This window comes from Argiope bruennichi, chromosome 2, assembly GCF_947563725.1.
Source record: "Argiope bruennichi chromosome 2, qqArgBrue1.1, whole genome shotgun sequence".
Classification (NCBI taxonomy): Eukaryota; Metazoa; Arthropoda; class Arachnida; order Araneae; family Araneidae; genus Argiope; species Argiope bruennichi.
In genome coordinates, this window is record NC_079152.1 from 100,785,351 (window position 1) to 100,807,122 (window position 21,772).

General features: G+C 26.0%; 2 protein-coding genes across 4 annotated transcripts in view; both read right to left on the bottom strand.

The window, feature by feature from the left end:
* The window catches only part of LOC129962107 (SEC14-like protein 2), a 48,091-nt gene extending 46,128 nt beyond the window's left edge, over positions 1-1,963 (bottom strand). Inside the window, exon 1 of the mRNA XM_056075837.1 lies at positions 1,873-1,963. The gene's annotated coding sequence lies outside the window, so the exon portion shown is untranslated. The remainder of the gene's footprint in view (positions 1-1,872) is intronic.
* A 2,077-nt stretch (positions 1,964-4,040) lies between these two features.
* LOC129989317 (SEC14-like protein 2) overlaps positions 4,041-21,772 on the bottom strand; it is a 38,109-nt gene continuing 20,377 nt past the window's right edge. For all 3 annotated transcript variants that reach the window (XM_056097772.1, XM_056097779.1, XM_056097787.1), the window contains exons 7-13: positions 21,298-21,392; positions 19,886-19,964; positions 15,246-15,326; positions 13,696-13,782; positions 11,061-11,167; positions 6,918-7,230; positions 4,041-4,313 (exon numbers count right to left, since the gene is read on the bottom strand). In XM_056097772.1, coding sequence (XP_055953747.1) covers positions 4,207-4,313; positions 6,918-7,230; positions 11,061-11,167; positions 13,696-13,782; positions 15,246-15,326; positions 19,886-19,964; positions 21,298-21,392 — 869 coding nt within the window. In that variant the 3' untranslated portion in view covers positions 4,041-4,206. The remainder of the gene's footprint in view (positions 4,314-6,917; positions 7,231-11,060; positions 11,168-13,695; positions 13,783-15,245; positions 15,327-19,885; positions 19,965-21,297; positions 21,393-21,772) is intronic.

Here is a 21,772-nt window from a genome sequence, read left to right on the forward strand (position 1 = left end):
TCACAAAGAACAATTATTGTAGTCTCAAATTATGAAAGCCTTAGTTTCCCTTAATTACATTCTAAATTGTTTAAAAAATTGAATATATTTCAATTTTTTTTCAATTCATTCCATTTGTTTTCGTAGCTTTACCTGGATTCTTAAATTTGTTTGAACTCCTTTAACTGTTTAAATATTGAAATGCCCCAAACTCCCATTCCTTAACCCTACAAAAAATGAATTAGCCTCACGAAAATTGTAAGTCTAATTATGATTTCCTTGTATTTTGACATTTATATAATCTAGAAAAAATACGGTTTATGATAATTATCTATAATACTTGGTCCAACATTTTAAATTATGTTTCAGGATCATGACTTTCATCAAAGGAAATCATTTGAAAATGAGTCATTTTTTTAAAACAATTCTACATTACATACAGAAATTATTATCAAGGGTATATGTATTTTGTTTTATTATTAAAAATATTTTTGAGGTAATTTGAAAATGAAATATAATTTTTAATCAGTTTTTTGTACAGTTTGTTTTACTTAAACGAAAATAAAAATTTTTGTTGACTAGCAAAATCATGCGCTTTAGAGATTCAGAACTATGCAAAGAATTCCCGTGAAATAATTATTTTAACTAGCTGCATGGTATGCATAATTCTAATATAACAAATTTTACAGGACTTTGTCCATCGATGCTGCAAGTCATATTTTATATGCATTAACTCATGATTGTTTTTATATTTGGTAAAATAATTTTAAATTTGTTAAAGGACAAGATACATTTGTCAACAAATTTTACTGATTGACATTTGTTCACATTGTTTGCCATCAAAAATATCCAAATACATTTTTAAAAAACAATAACTATGAAATAGAGAATTTATTTATTTATTTTATTTTTCTGTTTCATTTTTAAGCAAAACTATAGAAAGAATTCAGCAATTAGAATTTCGCCATCAAAATCAAACTGACGGGAAAAAAAATATAAATAAAAGGAAAATTAATTTGCCAATATAAGAACCAATTAAAATACAACTGTCGCCAAATTATTATTTTGTGTAATTTAATATAACACTGCATTCGATATAAGTTTTTTTAGAGAAGATTGTAGAAGGCATCTAGGAATCAGAAATTTTCTATCAAAATCAAATTTACATTAAAATAATCAATAAAAGGAAAATTAACTTACTAATATGAAAAAAATATATAAATAATATATAAACAAACAAAAGGCAGATATTCCCAAGTTATTATTTTATATAATCTAAATTATTTTTACACTTAATTTATTATAGTATATAAATTTTAAAAATATTTTAAGCTCCTTAACATTATTCAATATTATTATATGATAATATAAAGATTCTAAAGACCGATCAAATGTACAATATCGTACATGAAACATTAATATGAAATAAGGAAGATAAGCAATGCGTAAATCATTAATATTTTTTTCATATTTAAGAAATTTTTATTAAAATGGGAATTATTAATTTATTTGTAACATAACACGGATATAAGCGTGTGACAACTGAAAATAATTAATGATTGGCCATTATCACCTGCTGAAGAATAATATTATAGTGAAGGTATTTATCAAATCAGCGATATTAAGTTATCACCAAATGATAAGTTTACATAGTCGCGAATATCTGCGGATGATAATGGATGGATATTCTATGCTTCAGGATTATGCAGATAGATAAAATAATGAGAGTTAAAAATCTTCCAAAAACAATAAATTTTTCTTAGTAATTTGAATTCATAGCTCATAAAAACAAAGTATTAGTGGAAATAGATACTTAAATTCTACTCAGTCATTGTAAAGAATAGTAAAATAAACTGAAAAACAAATATAAATTTACAAATTTGTGAAACTTACTTATTTACCTGTCAGTTGAGGATAAGATTTAGTAATGTTGCTTACTCGCTGATGAAAGAGCAAAATATATTTTATTTTTTTATATGCATATATGTTTCTGCTTTTCCTTCCTATTGTTGAAATGAGTCGGCTATCGTGGACTAAGAAATTATGAGTCTTGATAATCATAAGACAATAGAATATCTGGGTAAGGATATTATGAGGAAATTATTTTCCGATTGATATCGATAATTTCGTTTAACGAGATATTCTAACGTTTCATGATCTGTTGTATCTTTTCTTCGTTTCCTTGTATAACATAATAATAAACTGAAATTAGAAATAATTTCATTTGAATATTTGAACAAGTTTTTCTTGCACTTATTGAAAAAAAAATCTTATAAAATATTACAATTCTTTTTTTCCTTTATTAAATTCTTCTTTTACGTCAGTTTTGGATTTGTTAAATTGTTCAATTTCAAAACTCTTATTTGAGCACGTGAAATATATTAATTTTTTTTTTTATTTCAGATGTTAAAAAAGGTTTGGATTAAGAAATTTAATAACAAAGTTCCTGGAGAGTGTAGCATAAAAATAGATGCACGGACGTCTTTTTGCCTAAGAGGGCAACCACGAAGGCATAGTGTTATGAATGACTAATGATTTTTAAAATATAAAAATTTATATCTAATGATTATTAGAAGTAAAAAAAAAATGTAATATTCCCTGGTGTCACTTACCGATGCTAATGGCAGATGAATTTCATTTTTTTTCTTTACTTTAAAAATATTACCTTAAAAATGGTATGCACCCACTGGTATTTAAATGCTTCTTTACTTTGCATTTGTATTGAATTTAAATTTAACTTTAAAATTCCATTAATTTAGGTATGAAAAATATATTTGAAGATATTTAAGAAATATAAAAATGCAAAATTCAAAGAATATGTAGATGAAAATTCCAAACCAGAAAACATGATTATTACAAAGTTAAGGCACTATTAATTAAAATGAGCTTTATCTTTTTTGAGATGAGAGATAATTAGTGACAGTTAATTGAACTATTTTGTTAATGTCATTTTTTTTAGTTTAAACAATATTTTCTTTATACAAATTGCATCCTTTCACTGTTTTTGCTATAACTGCCGCATTAACCTTCTGCGGGAATAGAATGGTAGATATGAGGTCAACAAATTTTACTAGTGAATAATGCATTCATGATTAACAGACTTTTTTTTGGAAGATCCAAGCATTCGTTAATTACAATATAATTGATGTTGATTTTAATTGTCAACTTCCAGACACAATGTTTTATATAGATTTTAATCTTTTGAATAATAATAGTTGATCTGAACTGAAAATAAAAAAAAAATGTTTTCTCTTTGTATAAATCTAAAATAGTTTATTAAGTTTAGAGAAATAGAACAAAAATTTTGTAGAACAAAAAATTTCATTCCAGAGCTCTGAGAAGTGTATTTTTTTAATATAAAATTACAGTTTGGGCATAAATTCAGGAAAGCATGAAATAAGTATTACTATTGTTTTTTTTTGTTATTTTTTTATGCGAATCCTATTGAAATGCCTTAAAAGAGTTTCACTGCTTTTTGTGTGAACTTTCATAGGAAAATTAAAATATTTATCATATTGCAATAATTCTAAGCAAATGATACCGTCAACAATTGCTGTTTCCTGATTGGAATGTTGGAAAAGGTTTTGTATTTTCTCCTTTTCAAAGCAACTGTATATGAAACTTTTTAACCAGTCTTGTATCATTCATTGAAATTATACGGTAAAAGAAAAACTAAATCTCTCTCTTCGTAGTTTCTAAAAAAGGCACTATGTTTCGAATTTCACCAGATTCGATTCTTTTTGGAATAGGAGAACCATGCAGTCGAATCGATATCACACCATTGTAAATGCTACCAAAAAATTTGTTGGTGGCATTGATTGCTGCGTTATCTCGATAGAGTCATATGATTTTTCAACAGCGTCCAGTATTATTCCAATGCAAGCAACATAATATTTACAGTTATTTTAAAATCCCTTTTCATGTAATAACAGACTGTCCAAATAGTCGATTATTACTATTCAAAATAAAAAGTGAAACGCTGTAAGTTTTCTAAAATGAATTTTTAGAAAATGTAAAATTATGAGGAGAAACGATAAAAAGAATTATGACAGAAAAAATAATTTAAAAAAAGCAACATTTTATTAAAACACTTTGTGAACTACATTGGCAATTTTAGTAGAGCAGAAAACATTTTAAAAAAAAAACATAAAAACATTTCAAAACATGAAAAAATAAAAGTTCCTTGAACCATAAATGTTGTTTAATTGCTGATTCTTGACAAAGTTTTCAGTTCTGCATTTCAACTGCAAGTTGTTTGGGACTCACAACTTTTACTCGATAGTAGACTTCCTTCGATCTGATCCAACTATATGAGTTGTCAAACAGAACTATATCTGAAAGTAAAAAAAAAAATAATAATAAATTATCGATTCATTTTTACTTTCTCGTACATCAAGTAATGGATAAATCATTATAATCGTCAAAAATTCGGACTCTAGATTTGGACGATTCTCTACTTTTTAAAATTCCTTTTTTTTAAAAAAAAAATACATTTTTGGCATTTCATTTGTCTGTCTGTTCATCCTTCCGTCTATTTGTCTCTGTGATAAAGATAACTTAAAAACTCTTTGAACTAGACGGATGAAATTCGGTATTTAAACTCGAAACTAAATTCGTAGATTTCTATTAAATTTTGAGAGAAATCATTCAGTGGAAGTTTGTCTGACTGGGTTTCTGAATATTATATAACTTGATAACCACAAAAGGAAGAGAAATGGATAGATAAATTTTAAAAACGGTTTTAACATCTGAAATACAAATATCAAAGCGATTTTAACATCTAAATCATAGATATCTTTCAAATTTGGAGCCAAATCCGTGCAGGAATTGATTTTTCTGTTGGTTTGTACTTTCACAAGCCATTCGATGAATTAAAAATAATGTAATGACTTACAATTATGAAATCTGGTATGTGAATTTGACATTAGAATTGTAATTTTGCTTCAAGTTTTAGTTCAGTGTGTCTGAGACAACTCTTCTAAAACAGAAATTCCATTTTCGTGCATTTATTGCTAAATGCTAGGGATTAATCGCCAAGGATCACAAGATAGGTTCAGCAAAAAGGATAAATTCACGCCAATGATTAATATTTCGAAACTATTGTTAGCCAATATTATGCAAATCTTTGGATCCACAATTTTGAATCGGGGAATAACACTTTTATTAAAGAGTACGCGAAAAAGTTTTGGGAAGATTATTTCACTGTTTTAAAGAACGGTTGTAAGATTAGAAGATTCTAGATTTGTCAACATTTGTCAATTTTTTCAACATTTTAAGAAAAAAAATGAAAAGAAGTAAAGAAAATGCAGTGTGACTTTTATTTCACATATAATAAATTCAAATGGAAGTTTCAAAATATTCAATTTGTAACATTGCACAAAAGTTCAATAATTGAAACATGGCACAAACTTGAAAAAAGCATGTAATCCCCCCCCCAATTTTTGCAATATTCAAACCTGCGTCATAAATAGTTGCAAGGTGAGTGAATTTCAAAACAATTTACTAACAGCAAATGTTTTCAATTTGCATAGAGAAAAATTACTCAGATTTTTGTGTATTTTTGCTACAATATAGATTTGAATGGACATTTGGATTTACAATGGATATTGTGAGCGATGAAACAGTTTGCGACATAACAACACGGAATAAAGGGCAGTTAAAAAGGGAATGTATTATAAGCGTGTACATTTTCAGTTTGCAGATTTTGGTTAATCCTCCCATTTAAGGTCTCCTTGAGCCTGTAAAAAAATATTTTTGAACTTAGCCTGCTTCTTTCTGATCGCAAAAATTCAAAGCTCAGGGCGAATCAAAGTTGGACTACACATCAAAACTTTTGATTTATATTGGGTAAAATCTGTTCATTAAAGCTTCCCTCTTCTTCCGTAATATCATACAACGAATTAAAGGGATGAAAGTAGACAAATGATTTGAACATTTTAATTATAGATTTATACCATATTTCGGATCAAATCTATCAAAATGCTATTTGCTTATATATTCATAAATAAGAGAATGCGGTATTTCAAAAACGCACCAGAATTTAATGATGTATGTTATTTTTTTATATGCCCATGTGCAAATGAAAATTATTTCTTCAAAGCCTCAAATATATTAGTGAAATATAATATGTGATTTTGATACTGAAATTGTTCAACTCTTTTAGATTTTTGATCCAGTTGATAAATGGGAAGAAGTTCAAAACTCATACTCGATTCGCTTTGCTTTTCTACAAAATTTAATAAAAAAACATTCTGTATTAATAAATAAGAAAGGGGGAAGTGAACTATCCGGGATTTTCGACTTTTTGTTAATGTAGAACTATTATAAAAATTTACTCATTCTCAAAACCCTATATATTCAAAAAATGTAACTTACAAATATAAGTAATGTATAAAAACGAACTCAAACTTGTGAAATTTAGTAGATGTTTTACTAATGTTCTATGTAAGCCATTATGACAGCTGAACTCGTTCAACACAGTTTGTAACGTCATCCCATTATTGTCATCACTGCTGTATTAACTCTTCTCTGAATTCTAACGTTCTTGGTAGAGGGGATACATAAAGAAGATCCAAATATATACTCATAAAATGATATCACATTGCATTAAATCAGGCGATCTGGGGAGTCATCAGAGCAAAGCAAAGTTATCCACACCAGCACACCCATTCCAGAAATTCATTGATGATTCTATGGATTTTGTCTCCCATTGAAAGAATAATCCTTCAGGAATGACCATTGACCAGAAGACGCTACAAAATTCAAATACATCCTAGACGAGAGAGTATTTGAACCCATTGGGTAACCATACCACATTTGTAGAGCGTACAGAAAACTCCACAAGTTTGCAGTTTATATATCGCTCATATGTGCACATATAATTATTTAGTTTAAAAAATGAATAACTTAATTAAATACATAAGAGAAATAATACTCACATGTTCCGGCTTTTTCACATTTGTATACCCCAGTTTCAGAGTAATCTTCTGTGTTAATTCTCAGTAAAGGTACCAGTTCTGTTATTTTCTCTTCGCCATCTACAATTTCCTTGTAGAAAAGACCGAAGCCGATATCTCTGGTCTTCGTTTCGAATTCCCATTCAATAAAAGAACCATCTTCTTCGACATCTAGTTCGATTTCTGAAAAAGAGGCTCTTGCAAGAACAATTTTCTTGACATCTGGCGCGCTCGATAAAGGATTCTTCGATTTGTGGATATAATATTTCTCGTCTATTTTTCCTGCTTGGCTAATCTGAAAATAATGATTCGAGTTCATTTTTTAAATATAATAGATATTTATTGAGAAATCAGATTTAAGTAGTATTTTTTTAAAACGTCAGGTACACTTTAATGTCCAAACTACAAATTTGTAATTGTAGAAAATTCTTGCTGTAACTATCGTATTAAAATAAATGTTAATGAAGCAGAGATTATAGTTATCTACTCATAAATTCAGATATTTAAAGTACCATTTAAATCAAGTATAATGTAATTCGCGATGCACAAAATTTAACTTTTTGGGTAGTAAGTGTGCAATAAAAAAGAGTTTTTCAAATTTTTAATTAAATTCTTTTAAAATATAATTTTTTAATCGTCTTACTTAAAGTTCAAATCGCATTATCTTCGAAAGACAGTATACAAAATGTAATGCTAAAAGAGAATAAACCTTTCTGTGATCACAATTTCATTTCAGTTCTATATTTTCTTTAATTTGTATAAATTAATTTTAAACTAAATTTGTAATAATGCTACTCTTTGTTGTAATTAAATAGAAATTTTATTGTTTCATCCACTATTTCACTCAAATACATTTCTAATATTAAATTTACATTAAAAATTTGCCTTTTTTGGCCATTAATTCCTAATCAAAGATTTTTACTTTTGCTTTTACTAACACGATAGCGTTTTTAGGCTGACATTGTTTCCGTGACTTGCATGATGTACAATTCTAAGCCGGCGTCTTGGCATAGGGGTAGCGCCTCTTCCTCGTGATCTGGGCGTCTCGGGTTCGAGTCCCAGTTAGGGCATGGTTGTTCTATCTGTGAGATGTGTGAATGTGCCCTTCTGTAAAAAGGGGTTGTGCAAGCAAATGAGTGATGCGTAAGTAGCAAAGTCATATTCTTGGCCCTAGTTGGCACTACTATAAAAACAACAGGCGCTCCCTCTACCGCTTAAATTGCTGTCTTCCTAACAGCGGGCTTGTCCGTGGCAAGTGCCATAAGAAACAACAACAACAGAATTCTACACACAATGAAATAAGACGAACTAAGCAAAATATATTAGTATGCTACAACGTTTGAGAATAAAATTTCGAAATTCTCTCCATATCGAATTGAAGCTTCTCAAATTTAACAGCATTCAAAGATGCTACTAGAAAAAATACCGAAAATACTCAAAACAATTCAAATATTCTACAAATTCTTAATTGAACCAATAAGACAGCACATTATCCAAAATCAAATTATATGATAAAGAAAGAAAAACATTTAAAAGTTTACATTTTGGCAGAAAAAAAAAGAAAAGAAAAAAAAAAAAAAAGAAGAGAGAAAGCTGTTTCAGAATTATTTTTTTTTATTACATACCAATGGCTGAAAGTATCCTTTGTAAGATAACTTGAAACAGATTAAACATCTTAAAATTAGATAAACAATATGTTTAACATGAATAACACTGAATAAAAAAATTATAGAATTTTTCAAACCTTTTATGCATGTATTTGTTACTAAGAATAAAATAGAGTACTGTTATTGTTTACACATAGTATTTAAATTTTCAGAGAATCAAACTGAGAGAATTTAAACTGAAAAAAGTTTAATTTTGAGAGAATCAAACTGAGAGAATTTAAACTGAAAAAAGTTTAATTTTGAGAGAATCAAACTGAAAAAAACAATTTAATGAGATGTTTATTTATTGAATTTCAAAATTATCATTAGTAAATATGAATTACCTAATATTTATTTGATATTTTTCTAAAAATAATAATTAATGAGTAGAAGTCCCGCACATACTATACAAAAAAATAATTTCCCTTATTTTTTAAAATTGCTTCTGACCCTTTTGGGCTTTAAAAATCTATTTAATGTAAGTAAATATTCAAGGCAAAGAAGCATTACAGTAATTTAATTAAATGCATATACAACCATAAGAGATATAATATGAAGACTTTAGAGAAAGTGATATCAGAAGTAAAACTATTTGAAAGATTCTAATGAAATACGATTGAACATGTCATCCAAAAAACTGGTAAAGTGTATGTTTTAGCAAAACGGAAAAGCATACAACACCACCACCATTGGTTTAAATATGTTCATATAAACAATATGTGATTTGTATTCAACGAAATATTTAGCGATACTAAAAATTTGTATTTCAACTACTTAAATGAAAACATTAGGTATCCCATATATGTATATAGAGAGAATATATGATATTTTAACAACAGATGCTCAATACATGTACTCAATAGTTTAAAATCTTTTTTTTAGTATAACCATCGTTTACACATTTTTCTATTAACATACTTAAGCTTTGTAGCAGCATCTCTGATTCCAAGCTATACAATGTACTTTCAATGGCTGCCTTCAAGATATTCACTGAATGAAATTGCCTTGCATTCTGATGTGCATTCAGAGACATAATACCTAACACATTCTCAACTGGGCTTAGATCAGGTCTTGATGATGGCCACTGACGAACAGTCATTTCGAATTTAAATAATTTTCCATAGAATTGGTGGTAGAGATTTGAGCTTTATCATTCTGGTATACCTAATTTCACCCCGTTATATTTTTTGAAAATAGCATAAGATGCTTTTCTAATGTTTTTAATTATTTGGAATTCTTTCGGTCATCTAAAAAGCCCAAACCCACTGAACTTTTGAAACCGAAAATCGCCCACTCTATCGTAGATCCAATACCACTTTTCCTAATGAAGAAAATTCCTGGACTGTTTTTGAAAATCATGCCCAATATTTTATTTTCCCATCAGGTCCATCGATGTTCCATTTTTTCATCGAAAGAAATAACAACCATCGATTTATCACGATATGATATACGATTACGAGACCCTTGTAATCTCTCACTAATGCGAAGCTTTGTGAATGATAATATACCCGCCGTTTCTCCGTGGACCAAATAACCAGATTCTATAATTCGTCTGTGAATAGTGTTCTTAGAAATTTGGAAACAGGAAATCCTAATAATTTCGTGAATTGAAAATTTTTGAATTGAAGCCTTTATTTGTATATACAACTAGATCCACTAACTTTACAGCATATAAATTGTTTCTATGATCCTCCTGCAAACTTAATATACTGCATCTTATAAGTAATTCAAATTTCTTAAAATTAATTCAATATCTACTTGTATTTAATTTGATGTGCTATATTTGCGAGTAATATAATGCATTTTGGAAGTGAAAAAGGAAAATAATTCTGAATTAGGAAGGAAAATAATTCTGAATTAATTATTCATCGCAGAATTCAATCTTCAAAAGAAATTAAATATCTAACCTAACGATAATAAACAAATATCCACCGCCAACACAATAAATTTTTTGAGTTGTCGATTAGCTAGCTCTATTTCTAATTAAGAAGATATCGAATTTTAATTATTCATACTATTCCATTAAAGACCTTTAAAATAGTAATTTTATTTACAACAACAGCGCATAATTTTCATTAAGTGTTTTTTTTTAAATTAAAAGGAAATATATTTAGCTATTTTATAAACATTTTTGAATGCACAGTAGTGTTCTTTTATTCCTTAAAAATTGGAGAATTATATGAAATTGTAAAAAGATAATTATAAGATTACATAGAAATTGTAATATGTAGTTACACAGTGTTAATGGTTCCTTATGTAATTTAAAATTCTATTTATAGCTTTTTTGGATTCAAAATATTTGTTTGGAAAAGGCATTGCATTGTCAAAAACTTATGAATTCTGCGATGTTTGTTGGTTTATGATTTGTAACTATTTATAATCTTTTAGGAAATTTTAAACATCGAATTTTCTTCATTGTTGTCAATAGCAATGACCCAGTTTAAAATGGTGCATCATAGAAAGCAATTAATTTACTTACTAAGGTTTTACAGAGAGGATTTCCGTCAGGATCTGTTTTTGTTCCTCCTAAAAAGGCAGGGAGCTGATCAGCATCAATTTCTTTCAATAATTCCTCCTTCCAACCATCTACATTGGAAAAAAAAGTAATTGATTTGTAAATTATCTATTCAGATATTGATTCTATATTTTATTCTATATATTGATTCTATATTTTGAAATGTCTTAAAAAATCACACCTCCTAACTGTTTTGTTACATTCACCTTGTAGGAATATTTTATATATATAATTTAAAATAATTTGACGCACAACTGTCTAAAATAAGATTTATGATACTAACAAAAAAATATGTCCCTCTACAGAAATAATTTTGCAAAAGTAAGAACAAATGATTCATTATATGTTGGCAATCCTATGCAAAAGAAAATTTAATTTTTTTGGATAAATGTACATTGCATTTGATGCATTATCGTATTAGTATCAAAGCATGCAGTATTAACGTATTAAAGATTATAAAATAAATTTCTGTAATTTCTAGACATATTTAATTGTCATTTTAGATATACTACACTGAAGAGCACAATTTTTCGTGGCTTGAATCTGAAGAATAAATTAAGAACTTTGAATTCAAATATCGCCTGAGATTTTATTTTACATCAATATTTTACAATGCAAATTATCCTCTACATTTTTCTCAAACCGTGCAAATTTTAGAAATAAAATGGAAAATAACGAAATTTATTTATTTGAATCGATGTTATTCGATAATAGTTTTATCTAACGAACGATATATTTCTCTATAAAGGATATGATTGAATTTGTGTGCAAGTTAGAGCAGATACGAAAAAATATATATTTGGATTCTTATTTTAAACAAGAATAATGAATCACACATTACAGATACATACACAATCATATTTATTATTACACAGAGATAGATTATTGAATGGAAATGAGGTTGCTATAGATTTTAATTGAAATGTTGGAAGACTAGATATGATTCAATTAACAGTGAAATGTCAATGCTCAGTTTCTAATATTTTGATTTAATTTAATAATTTTCAAATTGATGGATATTTATTTTTTAAGTAACAAAGTTGTAGCATAAATATTTTGCTATATAATATTGAAAGTTCTGAGATTAAATATTGTAAGATCAACAATATACATGATATCTGAGAGTTCACAATTAAGTACAAAATTCTAAAGAAAAAAAAATTTAGAAAGAGGCATTCTCCACTTTATATTCAGTAACAGAAAAACTTCGAATCTTATTCCAAAACTACAATGAAACTTTTAAAATAGGTGCAAATTTATAGTAACATCAATTTGAAAATTTTTAGTAAACAAGTTTTTAAACCTCAACTTTCCATATAAATTAAATTGTCTTTATTTTGGGGATTTTCATAATTCAGATATTCCTTTCTAATAATAATAATAATTAAAAAAACACTTGAAAAGTGAGTTGTATGAGTAAAATTTGTTAATATTTAAAATTTTAACGAAATAATGAAAGAATCTGGAATTTAAGAGAGACAATGATAAATGATTTAACAAATTAATTTTAAATTGTGTTATAAAAAATCTGTAAAATTATTTTAAAACACTATGATTCAACTAATATTATGGTTACTAATATTTTATGTTCCAGAATATCGTAAAAAGTTATCGTGTTTGATAATAACGGGCTATTTTCAGAAATAAATGATAATTTTCTGACAAATGTTTAAAGAATTAAAATTTTAAATTGGATGCAATGTAGACTAAATTTCAATATTCCTTTCTATAAAGCAGCTGGAGAACATAAAAAATGCAATTTTCTATTACTTTTTAAAAAGATATAATATCTAATTTTTGAGCTTTAAAAGTTTCAATAATTCAAATCCTTTTTTTTATTAAATAGGACAAGTATATGAAAATAAATAGAAATTAATACAACAAGAATGAGAGTATAATATTTCATATCCATTTTCAACATTTTTATTCAATATTCAAGTTAGTTTATAATGTGTATGGTTGGAAAAAATTGAAAGAGTTCAAACGCCCATTCAACAAAATTGCTACGGATGCCCGAGACACCTGGGTATCATACTAAATTCCTTTCCCCTTTTGTTAGTTGGGATAGATTCAATAACCGAGGAGCGTACTTTGTTCGTTGGGGATGCTCACTTTGATTGGTTTAAGAGGTTTTCTGCTTACTTTGAAGGGATGTCTGTGTATGCATTTGCTTAGTAATCACAAGTTAAGCAGGATCATTTTAAGTATATTAACCCCTTAAAAACAAGAACTGGGAGAGAATGTTTCTTATCTTTGAAGCAGAAACGCGGGTGTTCAAGTATTTTGAGATATTTGTCAATATATTTCATGTATTTGGTTATAATTTTCCTTCGAACGCGACATAAGAAAATGTTTGTCGAGAGGATCACTTAATATGAATTAGTGATATGAATAACTCTAAATTTACAAATTAGACTGAGCACCTTCCAAATATGATCTGAAAAAGAAGCGCCCTCATAAAATTCTTTATAGAATCCATAAAATTCTTTATAGAAATGTAATATTTGAAAATGGATAAGGAATTGTTGCTTAATTGGATATATATATATATATATATATTAATAATTTAGGAAAGTATGCAGAATATTTAGTTACTTACCAGTTCCATAAAGTTGTGCTAAACTGATAAAAGAGCTTGAAAGATAAGTTTTCACGATTGAGAGGGGAATCATGAAATAAGAAGAAACTGAAGAAAAATATTATGTGTTATTGATAAAACATAAATAATTATATTGATATAAATACAATATACATTAATCTAAATGCACTGGAAACAAATATTAATTAAAAAATATAAGTAATTATACAAAAAACAAGTATTAGAATGGTTTAATTATGAGGTTATTATTCCAAATGCATTAAAACCAAATATTTTTTTATTCATTTTATACAGGTTACTCAATAAAAGGCATTTCCCACTATGCCATTTATTGGTCTAAAGTAAGTTACAGTATACTAAGCCATCATTAAAGAAAAGATGACCGAAGACTATTAAGCTTTAAAATCAATCCTTCCCTAATCTAAAAATTTCTAATCCGAAAAAAAAATGCCTTAAACAATTCGTTTTACATATAGGTTTTTCGCCATCACAAACAAGTAATAAAAAAAACTATCACAAAATGATGAATATAGAAGCCTTTTTTCGAGAGAAGAATTAAAAAATATGTATCTTAAAATTTCAAATATTCTTATTTGCTATTTTTTTAGTGAGATCTTTGCATGCTTTTTCACTATTAATATTAGAAATTTAGCTTTTGTGGTTTCTAAATATCATAATAGCTGAACAATAAGATTTTTTTTTAAATATCAAGAATAATTTTCGTACAGAAAATTAAGAAAGGGAAATAAGAAATTTTATCTTGTAAAATTTCAGAAAATTAAGAAGGATTTATATCTTACAGAATTAAATGTAAAATGCAAATTATCTAGTTCTTAAAATTGACGAAAAAAATTATATTGAATTTATCTGCACGGAGACTTAGTTCTTTCAAAAAGGGTAATCAGTTAGCATATAAGAAACGTATAAGAATTTGTGTATCTCTTAAATTGTTTGTTCATGGGCAGCAATAAAATTATCGAATGATAAATTTTAATTAGAATTAATATGGTAATACAAAAAAAAATCGATTTAAAATTTTATCTATCAACAATTATTATTCTGTTTAAGTTCATCTATTTACAAATCAAATTCTTTGTTCAAATTATAGATTCGTTCTTAAAATTTCAATGAAAAAATAAAATAATTATATTTTCAAATAATATGATCATTTCTTCATTTGATAAATTAATTTGCAATTCTAACTATATAATAAGCTTGTCGAAATAAATTATCATAAAAATAAAAGAATTAATTAAACTAATTTTAAATTTCAGCATTAAACTACTTTTTCAAGAAAATAAAGAATATAGCAATTTCTGATAATACTTGATGTTTAAATTTAAAATTATTTTAGAGTAAAATCCTTTAACTGTTTATAAAAGCAACGATTTTCAATTGAAAATGTGAGATAATTTGAAAAATAAACACAGAAAATTAGTCAAAATATATGAGCTTTAGAATTAAAAAGAACCTTTATATTTGAATAAATGATAAGATTTCGAAAGGGAATAAAGCTCAATATCTTCACACAAAATATGCATTATACTCACCGTTGATAATATAAATAGTTTTTATGATTCCGGGATAATAATCTTGACAAACTTTTAAAATTCGAATTAGATATTCAAGTCCTGAAAGAAATGCGATTTATATTATGTGTATGTTACATTATTCACAAAAAGTAATAAAGTAATAAATATTCATTCCGCAATTAAAAACTGTGACATTTATTTACATATTCATATCAATTCCTTATTCAAATAAATCAATTTTGAAATCAAATGATGGTTCAAAATTAATTTCATAATAAAATTTAATTTATTCGTTTAATTTCTTTTATTTTAGCATTTCACCTCTTGCGATCGGTTTATATAATTTAAATTTAAATAAATAGACTGAACAATGGGTATATTTAATATTTAGATGTATAGATATCACATTTTGTAACATTACAATATAAATGTATTAATACTAAAGGTTACATTTTTGCCACTAAAAGAGATCTAGACAAAATACAATTTTTTTGAAAATGTATATAATTTGAATGAAAGAATTGTTTAATGTGCTATGATAGTTATGATTTCTTTTCCAGAACTCATGTAACATAAGTATTTCTGCCTATTCACATAAGCTATAGAAATATCTTTGAAAAAAATGATTACTCTCATTATATAGGTTTTTTTTTTCATTCATAGAAATAATTCAATTTATTGCACCCAAAATTCCATGAAACTATTATATTTCTATGAACTATTATATTCTTCCTAGAAACGATGAATTCCATTATATTAAAAATATTTAATGAGTTTAAATATCAATTTTCCTTTCTTTTCAAACCGTGTTAATTATGCAAGAAGTTCATTCTCAAAATTGAAATTAAACTCTGAATGTATGCATTTAATTAATCTGGGTATTAAATTATTAATCTTGATAATAAATTTCTATGATAACTTGAAGCGTTTAAAGAAACTTCACTAATCTTTGTCTTTTAAATTAAATTTTCTTTGCTTTAATTACAGGCTTAAATACCAAAATTATGTAATTTGTAATTCCATCCAAAAATAAAGTACATCATCAGCTATGAAAGTTTCCTGATAAAATTGCGAATTTTTCCCTTGTAATCTTATAACTTTTTTTAGAATCCTACTATTTTGTAACTTCAATCTTATAGCTTCTATGAGACGTATGATTTTACTTATTATAAATTTCAAAAGAAGTCATATAACATATTCTTATATTTTATCACTCTTTTTGCTTAAAAGCAGTTGGCAATTTAATGTCATCACATATATGTAATTCTGAATTTGAATTTAGTATCTAAATCATAATTACATGGACGAATTGTTTCATTCTTAAAATTGAATGTAATATTTATTTCAAAATACAGGTGAAATATTCAGCAATGAGAAGTATTTTATTCAGCATCTTTTAAAATGCTTTCTTTTATTAAATTTTTTTATCTTGCAGTACATTATTGAAGTTTCAATAAAATCAAAGAAACTCATTATACTTAACATTGAAACACGATTTTTCAAAAAGAATTTATCATAAAATAGGATTGGACCTAATGAAGGAAACTTATACAAGTACTTTCGGAATTCTTTGCATTGCAACCAAACCGTTTTTAGCTTTTTCAAGAAAAATAAAATTAGTGGGAAAAGGTTTACTATTTATTTATTTAGTTAATTAAGTGAGGCATCTTGAATTAAAATTCTTGCCATAGCTTCAGTAATGGTTATATTGATTACAAATTAAATAAAACATAGTTTAAGAAAAAATAAAACTTCGATATCATAAGTTATTTGCAGAAAATTAAACATAAAAAAATTGTTTCATATTACAAAATTCTTATAATTATAGCATTTACAAATGAGGATATTTTTCAGGGAACCAAGCATACAAAATTTTGATAAGTTCAAAAATTATTTATTCTTAGTAGATATGTGATTTTCTGATTATCTACAATGAAAACGCACCGTTCTAGACTCTTCATTATTTTATACAAAAGACTGGCACAAATCGCCAAAAGGATGATGTAGAAACAAAAGATTTGAAAAATTCATTCATTTGTATAGGAAATCGATCAAAAGTTTCTTCTATTTGTTTGATTGATTTTATTTAGCAACATTTAAGTTTTAAAATTCATCACATATAAATCAGTAGTTGTCAATGAAAACGGAATTCCCTAGATCTTTTGGTATTTTATCTACCGTCTGATACAGTTGCTCAAAGAACGATGCAGTACGATAACAATGAAGATTCATTCATTCCTATGGGGAATCGATTAAACATTCCTACTTCTTTATTTTATCGATTTTAATTTGCAATAAAATGTTCATAAAAGACGGAATAACGCGAATTTTATTTGCAAAATTTTAATTTTAAAATTCATTACAGGTAAATCAGTAACTGTCAGTGAAAATGGAATAATCAAAAGTTTTTGACATTTTATTGACCATCTGATATCGTTGTTCAAAGAATGATGCGGTAAGATAAACAATAAAGACTCATTCATTCATTTAGGAAATCGATAAAAATTTACTTCTGCTTTATTTGACTTATTTTTATTGATAATAAACTATTCATAAAAATGTGAATAGTAGGAATTTTATTCGCTACTACGTTTCAAAATTTTTCATAGATAAACCAATAGTTTTGAATGAGAAGATACAATATATTATATTTATTACTTTAGACTTTTTGATATTTTAGCTACGAGACTAATACATCTTTCAAAGATGATGTAGTAACAAAAACTGGGGGAAGTCACAGGAGCAGTCTGGAGGAGCCATTATTTATTATGGGAAATCGATCACAATGTTCTTCTACTTCATTGAAATGATTTTATTTTTTATAATAAAATATTCGCAAAAAAAATTGTATAGTGCTACATCATCGGCAACTGTAATATTACAATACATCACAGACAATTTATTAGCGGAAAATATCTGTATATTATCATTTGCTAATATTCCAATACGAAAATCTTGGTCCTGGTTTGCTATGAGTAATTAAAGCTTTCTCAATAGTTCCATATATTTTCTATTATGAACAACTTCTAGCCATAGTTTTCCTTTCTTTATTGCAAGAAGGAAAAGAAATGCATTTTATAGACTATAAAATTAATAACTTTTTCATCTAAAGAATCTCGAATGTTTATGAATGACTGAATAATTTTCTGAATTATAAACACATATCTAATTGAGAATTTTTCATTCAACAGAAAAAAAAATATTCATTAAATACTTTTTGTCTATCAATCTCATTATATTCAGCGTAATAATAAATTGATTTAAATACTTCAGCTCTTCAAATTTCATCAAATTTTACACCTATGCATTTTAGTAATTTATGTTGTCTATTTTTAAAATAACGATAACCAATAACACAATGTAGCTTTTCAGCAAATATTAATTTAGTTTCATTAACAATTTTTTTATTTGTTCATCATAATTAAAAAGTAATATAATATATTCTAGATTTTGATTATGGAATATTTATTGTATGCACATAATACAGGATATATATTATTTCATTGACATTGATAGATTGATGCCTGCTTTTGCGATCTGAATACTTAGATACTTTGGCAATCAATTGAAATATGTGTAATTGAAAACTTTCAGAAATTGTAATTCTAAATATCAAAATATATTATAATATTTGTATTCACAAAGCTTTACATAAAAACTTGAAATATTTTTTTCTATTTATCGCATACATAATACATAATAAATATATGTATGTTAATATATACATGTAGGTTAAATACAATAGTACATGTCACAATAGTACATACATATTTGTCAAATTTGTCGAAATTCAAGCAATAAGTTTTACATAGATTGGTTGTAACTTATATAGGTTGTAAAAGTTTAATAGCGTAAGGCTTAAATTATGCCAAACTGTTTTTCATTCCAATCTATGAATTAATCTGGGAATGGAAAGATAGTCACATTTTACAATAGCATTATCTGATATACAGAAATATTTATTTTTTTAGGAAAATACCAGACATTCAATGAAAAATTTCTAACCCTAATAGTATATGTAAAAATAGATTATGCCAAATTTTATTAGCGCACTAAATACAACTTTCAATACTGATACTTTTTTACTTGGCAAAACTATATTAGACATTTTACATTACATAAATTTATTTTATTAATTTCAAACACAGCGGTCTTAACCCTTTAAAGGGCCGTTTTTTTTCTAGTCATATTATGTTAAAATATTTTTAGGCTTGAAATTAGAATAAGAAAAGGGATTCATTTAGCTTATTAGATAAATTTAATTTATTTAATTAATTAATTTGGTTAATTAATAATTAAGTAACAAATCAAGACACATCATTTTGGGTAAGATAAAGAACTGAAGCATCTAAGTTTCTGTCTTTCTAAAACAAATTGTCAGAACCTATACCAACCTACATAATTTCATACACAGATTGATAAATTTGGTGGGAAGCATACTTTCCACGACCCTAGAAAGGGTTAAAATGATTTGAAATTAAATAATCATTGAAATGAGGAAAATTGAAGAATCCGGAGTATCCAGTTCAGTAATATTATCAGTAATCCAGTAATATTTTCAAGGCAACAGAAAGGAGTAAAATGTGCACTGAAGAACTAAAATTCTGGGATATAAAACTTTTCACTTCATTTTATAATATATGAGAAAGTCACGATACCTTTTTTATCTGTTGCATTCGCAAATGTCAGTTGATCCATGTCAAAAATTAAAATCATATTAGGATATGAACCCCTTGGCTGTAAAAAAATACATAAAATTATTTGCAGATTTAATAGAAAATAAATTTAAAGATTTTAAATAGTTAGAATAACAATTTTTTTTTCTTTTCTCGCAATAAGAAATATGCACGTGGAAAGTACTGTAATCATCAAAGATTTGTTTTCAAGATTTGATTTTTAATGTTTTCAATAATTTCAATATTTTCAACTTCTCTCAGTTTGAAAAAAAAATGCCTTAGAGATGCCTTCATTAAAATGTCGATATTTGTGCGAAATTATAATTTTTTAAAAAATTTTATTTAATATTTTTAATGTTTGGACAGGTTTTTTTATAACATATTTAGAATTTCGTTTCTATGTTTTGGGAAGTTATACTGATTTTTATAATGGCATTTCCTTACGTTTTAGTGATATTTTATATCTTTGGATGATATTTTCTCAGATTCTAACTTTTGTTAAAATTTTCTTACGAAAAGCCTCATAAATTAAAATCTAACGAATATTTTTTGTTCTAGCTTGATATGCTATTTTCTCAATATGTTCTACAGTTTCTGAACTAGAGAAAAAGTAATGTATTCGTTTAGAAATATTTTTTTTGTTCTTTTATTGTTTTACAATTTGAAAAAAATCGAACATTTCGTTTTATTTATCAATCGAACTCCAATATTTAAAGAATGGATAAAAGTACAACTTATTTTTTTAATTCAGCTATTAGTTAATATTCTTCTTAGGCTATCTGTAAAATATGAAGCAAATCATTTGATAAACACCTAAACAAAAAGATATTTGCTTTATACTTCTTTTCACCCTTTGGAAAAAAATCCATTTTCCAATTTTCCAATTTTGTTATATCAGAACTGATTATAGAAATAAAAGTATGAATAAAATTATTCGTGTCATCGTCACTTTTAATAAAAATTTTGACTTTTATAATTAAACAGAATTTTATTTAATTTTATAAATTTTAGTTGTTATATAATAATATTTTTAACAATTCAAAGGCATGGGACATAGTATAGAAATCAAAAGGTATTAATGGTAATAATCAAATATATATTAATTGTGGAGAATTGTAGAAACAGATAAACAATACTGAAGATGATACGGCAGATTAATATGTTAATTAAATAAATAAATATAAAAGTATTACTTATTAAATTTATAAAAATATTAGTTTTCATTTTATTTTTTATGATAACTTTAACAAATGAACAAAGATTCCAGATTTTATTTAAATTTTGTTTCAAAGGTATTTATTTGCATTTAAATTTAGGTATTGCATACTTTTCGTATTAAATTAAAATTAATCATTTTTATAACAGTCAAAGAATCTCATTTTGCTGCAGCTTACCATTTTCTTCTGTTTTCTTAGAATCTGTAGAATCTCTTCTACTATTTTTGCAAATACCTTTTCTAAATCAATTATCTTTACTGACATATAAATACCTATGAAGAGGAAAATATATTACAGTATTTTACAAGCATAGATGAAACATATATGTAATACATTTTTCCTATGCTAATAAGGATATAAAATGCATTTTTATGTATAAAATATTTAATGGTAACCAAACAAAATTTATATTTTTGGCGAACTATCTTTAACAAAAGGTAGCATCTTTGCAGTATTGTTGTATTGTTGTTATATATATAGTGCTAATTCATATTAAAAATAAACTGGTTTGTCATTCAGCTATTGTAGATTAATGATTGACCAATAAGTTTGGACCATAGTAATTAATTTCAAGAAGTAAAATGAGCATTTTGTTGTATATAGCTGTTATAAATAAAATGGACGAATCAGTCTAAATAAAAACGTTATTTTG